Below are 6618 nucleotides of genomic sequence, written 5' to 3'. Positions count from 1 at the left end.
GCACGCCTGAATCCCGACGCAGTAACGCCACGCGAGGATGCTGCACGACGCAATTTCGTATCCGGCCGGTCCGTCTCTCGGGAATTCGATGTTATGTTCAATCGTCAATTTCATCCAATAGATTGCAAACTAGTCAAATTCTGGTATCGTCCTTGCCTTGCTTGTTCTATTTTACAAATTTCAACCATTATTATAAACTTGTAGCCAACAGATTAAATCCCTAGGTTTTGGCAAAACGGGAGCATTTTCTAGGGTTGTAACCTCTAATTAAGATATACTTTATTTGCTTATACAAGTTTCCATACTGTGGACAAGTGGTTGAGTATTTCATGGCTCCGAGGTAGGAACATATAAAAGGTAATTCTCAAATTTTAGCCATTTAAATACTTTCCCAGGGCATCTATAATACCTAAATAGTTCATCCCCACTATCTTATTTCTCTTAACATGCAAGCTATTCACCTCAGAAATGTAGCCACATCAGCAATCCACTCACAAATCAACGAATCATTGATGTAATTGTCTTTCTTTCAAGCGTGTAGCCATCCTTTGGCCACCGAAGCGACCTGCAACTTCTCTTTCGCCTTCCATAAAACTGACGAATCAATCTACCTTCCACGGACTACCGTTACTTCCGGACCATAAAAGTCCACTAGCACAAGCCTGTGCCCATTGGGCCATTGGGCCTGCCGCATCCTAAACCTGTGTCACTCCCACATCTCTCGAGCTCGTCATCTTCATCTCTCTGTGTCCCCTTCTGCTCTCGCCGACAGCTACCACGCGGCGCAACGCTCCTCCGCCCTAACCTCATGTCGCCTATGTGTTCCTTGCTGTTGGGGGAAGTGGTCGCCTACGATCTGCCGTGTCGTATTATCGACCTATGGCTGCAAAGCGGTTCCTGGGCCTGCGGCCGCGCCCTGCCCGGAGAAGTCGCTGGCCATGACATCCTCCCCAGCGGCGGCGAGGCCGCGAGGCACTGGTGGAAGCAGTCGACACACAGGTGGCTGAACGAGGTGAGACCAGTGAAGGATAGGCTGCAGCACACATTCTTCTGTATTTGCAGGGGTTCCTCATTGCTGCCGCAACTACGTCCCCATGCAAAGTGTCATTACCGCGTGAAGTCCATGTTATGACTCCTGACCATCGTGTCCATGCAGTGGACTCTCCCTTCCCCGTCACAATTTTTTTAGTACTCCTTATGAAGATGTAACGACTGATAAAAAAGATGGTGTTTTGCAGTATCGTACATCATGGTTTGATCTGCTAAAACTTTATGCAACTACTAAAAGGACTGATTCGAGTAAGTGCACGGGAATTCATTTATGTGCATATGTCTGTCGTTCAATGGCTCAAGTTAATAAGAAAGATGCTCCCCTTATTTTTTAGCTTCAGTTTGCCCTCTAGATGCCCCATCTGTATTCTGCTAAAGATCTTTATGTATGCACATGATAACATTGTAGATGATCTTGATTCTTCCTGGAAAGGGACACTGAAGTCACCGTCCTCTTTCTTCTTATTTTAGCTGTTAAACAAAATAACTCAAACAGTTTGGAAGTGATGTGTTAGTTGGTGCAGTCTAACTCTGAACTTTCTATTAATTTTCATTTTCTTACAGAATATAACTTCCCAATCACGCAACAACCTGAAGGTATTCTGTGGTGCAGCCTATTTTATGGATGCGTATTTTATGAATAATAACAGGAGTATCTTGATGTTAGAGGTTACTTTTTCTGTATTCTGCAGTTTCCTTTCTGTGATTTTCACGTGTTAATATACAGTGTATTTGGCTTCAACATGTATGCATGCCGCTACTGACTCTCCTACTTATAGCATTGTCAAATATGAGGATAATGAAGGACGGTAAAGATATTTTTCCCTACCATGGCTATATACATGGTGTCAAATGGTATTTCCATGTATCCCTATTTTTCTAACTGGTTTGTATTTTTAAAGGTAATAAAACCATTTGAACAGTTTAATACCACTTATTTATTACACACATGCCCATTTATGCATTGTGGAATAGCATATCGAATTGAATATGAAATTTTTACTGTGCACTCGATGTATTGGTGAGCGAGAATGTAGATGGAAATGGTTGTACATAGTATAGAATTTAAAATTGTAGACAAGTGCAGTATTTTAATTCTTCTCTATTTCTCATTCAGTCTCAAATCTCAACTACAAATTCTCCTGCATATGCATGGAAGAATGGATGGACCTTGAGAGCTCCGCTACTGCATTTTTGCAAGCTTCGCAGCACTTTGATGATAACATTTTTGTAAAGATAACCACTCATTAGCAGTGGATTACTTTGTTAGTTTTTTCTGTAGAGTTATGCTATGCAGATATGTTTAGAAGGTGAAGCCTTGCGACTCTTGTTTTTTTACGAACAGAAGCCTTACGACAATCAGGACTAATGATATTTATATCACATTCTTTACCTCCTCATGTGAGATGGATAAAGGTAAATGTACATTGGAGATCTAATGTAGATTGCACACAGTCAAGATGTGGGTTTATATATTATAGTTGTAGCTTGAAATTTTTTTCCCTTGAGGATGACGCGGACTTGGTAGCTTATAGTGAAGCTTTAAACCAGTTGCTTTCATGTGTGATCTGATTGTTTGTCTATTGTGCAAACTTTGAATCAAATAAGTAGAAGGATCAATCTTACTTACATATGTGTACCAATGTCATTCCAAAGATCATTGTCAAAGCAAAATCATTTTTTCATTATTCTGCTGATCATTCTAGGACAGTCAGTTTGCAGAGTACAACATCAATTTTAGGCAATATTTTCCGCAACAACGTGCAGGGAATCATCTAGTTTTATAATGTTCTACTCCCGTTGAGACACTTATTTTGGGACGGAGGGAGTACTTGAATGTTCATTCTATTTTTATTATCTTATATATAGGTTATTAAACCTTTGATGTTTCATGATATATTTTAATATTTGGTAATTCAAGACACCCTTTTCAAGTAATTTTATCTTTGGTTTTATCATTATAGTTAGCATTTTATTGCCTAAATTTTATTTTTATATATCATATTTTGTGATGTCTGAAAGTCTATGCTAGAAGCTGTGGACACACCTTTATTCAATACATCATTGCTTGAATTTTTACACCATGTTAAAGTGGTGCATCAGGGTAAATTTATTTTTTTAAACACTAAACTATATACAAAGACTATAGACTTTAGGATCTACAAAAATGTCACGATGGTGTTGTGGTAGGCCTTTCGAGTGAGAGTAATGAGATCATGGGATTGAATCCCCATACAAAAGAGGTATTTTGCGGCAGTAAAGAATGATTCTTAACCATTGTCAAGCACAAGGACAAAATCTCGGTATTCAGGTTTCGAAATATATTTTTATCTAAAACAGAGATTTTTGGAAACCAAATGTTCCGTGATAGTCACTAAAAAATACACAATGTAGAGCAACCGTTTGTACTTTGCCGTTCTTGACCTACATTAGTTTTGCAACAAGTTGCACCTCAGTTAGGTAGTCACTAAAAAATTCCGTGATAGACACCAGATTCTAAAAAAATTGTTAACGGATTTCTTTTCATAAGTCCTCCTATTTGACGATAGCCAAGATTTCACACAAGTTGGAGCGTAGTGGGCGGCCATCTCTGGCAATGTCTGGTCCAATGAATGGTTTTCTATCTTTGTTTTTTGAGACGGGTTTCCAGTGTTTTTGTACGTAGTTAAATATTTAAAATTATATTTATAATAATTTAAAATATATAAAAATGGCCACCTTGTGTTTAGAAAAATGTTTTCTGTGTGTTTATTTTTTTTCAGTGGGTATTTTTGCCATATACTAAAAAAATTCATCATATATTAATAGTTTGTGCGGGTATATATTCATCACACACACACACACACACACACACACAAACATATTACATATATTAAAAAATGTTTACCATATATTGAAAAAATATTTATTGTATAAAGAAAATAAAAAAATGGCGCAAAAGGAGAAAATCGGAATAGATACCAAGAGATATACAAACGAGAAGACCTTTATTATCTGCACAAGGCCGGCCTTATGAGACCCGCAACATGATATCCAGCGACGGCGAGGCGAGTGACGCCATCGATGAGGTCTGAATACTACGGCTGCTGGCCGTCTCGCTCTAAGTGCAGCGGTTGTTGGCCGTATACTCACGTGCAGTGCTTACACATGCATCCATGAGTAATATTGTTCCTACATTAGGCAACTATATAAGAAACATGATGCCATCGATGACGATCTCATACCTTTCCACTACTGACCGGTACAGGTCAAGAATTCACTCTCTTTGTCCAACCAGACACAGTGGACACGTCAACGAATCCGACGTTCGCGATGAACTGGCTGAGATCGATTCTGCTCGTCTATTTAAGGCAGCCGTCTCCTCCTCCAATGGACCGCATTCACCTGATCTAGCTCAACACCGGGCCAGTAAACCCAAGCAGCCACTCACTCTCCGGTTATCACTGACACAGCAACCAAGCTCGATACGAGAAAAATGGAAGCCATTGCGGCCTCGGCGAAGCCCACCCTCCGCGTGGCCGCTCTCAGCGGCTCCCTCCGCAACAACTCGTGGCACCACGGCCTCATCCGTGCCGGTACGTACGCATACATTTTACATGGATTTATACTTTGCATGCACTGCTGTGCTGACTGCACCTTGCATGCGTAGCCGAGGAGCTGTGCGAGGAGTGCATGCCTGGGCTGCGCATCGACCACGTCGACATCTCCGGCCTGCCCATGGCCAACCCGGACCTGGAGACCGACGGCGGCAACGGCTTCCCGCAGGCCGTCGAGGCCTTCCGCGACAGGATCAGCGCCGCCGACTGCTTCCTCTTTGCCTCGCCCGAGTACAACTACTCCGTCACCGGCTCGCTCAAGAACGCGCTGGACTGGGCGTCCAGAGGCACGCACAAGTGCTGGGCGGACAAGGCGGCGGCGATCGTCTGCGCGGGGGGCGACTTCGGCGGGGGCAGGGCGTCGCTCCACCTGCGCGAGATCGGGATATACCTGGACCTGCACTTCATCAACAAGCCGGAGCTCCACATCAGGGCGTACGAGGACCCGCCCAAGTTCGACGGCGAGGGGAACCTCATCGACGCCCAAGCCAGGGAGCGGCTCAAGAAGGTGCTCCTCTCGCTGCAGGCCTTCACGCTCAGGCTGCAACGCACGGAGAATTGACTCAAGATCGAATAAATTTGGCACCAAAGCATCCTAAATAATCTGCATTTCAGCTCAGATGTTCACTTTTAGTTTGGGCTATGGCCCTGGTTTCGTTAGTCTGAGCAATTTTACTTCGTATTCGTGTAATTGTATTTTGTACTTCCATGAAATAAAAAGAAGATGCTGCTACTGTAAGCAGCCTGCTTATTAACTCTCCGGAGAGTTGCTCTCGTGTGTGTTGGACTTTTTTTTTTCCCAGTACATTAGCTATTTAGCTTCATAAATCAAGCACTTCTCTGATTATTCGACTAATGCGAATGTGCCATTATTTGGATCTATGCGCTAATCGATCATAATCCCACCATCATTTTTGTTATTAATTTTTTGTGCCTGTCATACTGGGACAGTGGGAACAACAGAGTTTTCTTTTAGAGAAACACTATTATTATGGGGCTATACACGCGGTAGAAAAATTAGGTCAATCGGTTGAGAGATATGGTATGCAACAAGTGAATGTTTCAAACAAGAAATGAATTCAAATTTTCGTATAACGCCCTTCTAATCCAGTCTATCTAATGTCTTTTTCAGGAGCTAAAGGAAATGCATCTGCTCGAATTATTTTTTTCTTAGAGAAAAGGCATGTGCTCAACTTTATAAATAAAGCCACCACGCGGAGTACGACACGAAAACCACAAACACATAAACCCAAACAAGACATCATCACAGGCCAACAACAAAGGCACGCATGCCTGATAAGTTTACGGCACACAGGCCGCCGAGAGAACAACATAGAGGCATGCAGGCCCACAACCTACCTGGATAACATAGAAAACACTCCTAGGCTTGAGCATGACGATCTGGAGGCCATAGCGAAACAACAGATGCCCGAACCTTCAGAATCAACGGCTCCAAAGCGTCATGATCAAAGGCCCTAGTCAATAATCTCCGCTGCCACAAGAAGATAGTCGTTTTAAAGAGAAAAACAACAGGATTGTTAGGAAATACATGCTCAATATTAAACTTGTTCCTAGTAGTCTAGAGCGACCAACATAACGCGGCAAACCAAAACATCCACCCAAAAGAGGTGAGTGACAACCGGTTTTATGTGTCCGGCACCCGCAGCTCAGGACGGAATGCACGAGAGCTCATCAACAATGAAATTCAACAATAAGGGAGAGACAGGACCCTCTGTCGCAGGACCCTACCATTGGCAAAGAAATCACTACTTTACAATTAACCGAGACGGTAGTGTGCCCACCGGAAACAAGTTGTATCACCCTGTGCACGAACGGACCCTCAAAACCCTAGGCTAACAAAACTTGGTGAAGGAAGTCCCAACTAACAAAATCATAAGCCTTTTCGACATCTAACTTTAGAATAATGGCTTTGGAACCCCTCACCCCAAGCTCATGAACAATCTCATGCAAG

The 6618-nt window shown here is 42.5% G+C and overlaps 1 protein-coding gene across 1 annotated transcript; it reads left to right on the top strand.

The window, feature by feature from the left end:
• The first annotated feature begins 4462 nt into the window (after positions 1-4462).
• Positions 4463-5391, top strand: LOC119282450 (probable NADPH:quinone oxidoreductase 1). Its single transcript, XM_037562678.1, has 2 exons — positions 4463-4625; positions 4700-5391. Exons 1-2 carry the CDS (start codon positions 4526-4528, stop codon positions 5206-5208), a joined length of 609 nt encoding a protein of 202 aa, XP_037418575.1. The 5' UTR covers positions 4463-4525; the 3' UTR covers positions 5209-5391.
• The last annotated feature ends 1227 nt before the right edge of the window (positions 5392-6618 follow it).

The sequence above is a fragment of the Triticum dicoccoides genome, chromosome 3B, assembly GCF_002162155.2.
Source record: "Triticum dicoccoides isolate Atlit2015 ecotype Zavitan chromosome 3B, WEW_v2.0, whole genome shotgun sequence".
NCBI lineage: Eukaryota > Viridiplantae > Streptophyta > Magnoliopsida > Poales > Poaceae > Triticum > Triticum dicoccoides.
This window is presented reverse-complemented; position numbering and strand designations above follow the sequence as displayed.

Bases quoted from the DNA above. Each gene is read 5' to 3' on its own strand.
- LOC119282450 (XM_037562678.1), top strand. From the start codon at position 4,526: ATGGAAGCCATTGCGGCCTCGGCGAAGCCCACCCTCCGCGTGGCCGCT. The intron at 4,626-4,699 runs GTACGTACGCAT...TTGCATGCGTAG, and splicing joins CCACGGCCTCATCCGTGCCG to CCGAGGAGCTGTGCGAGGAG.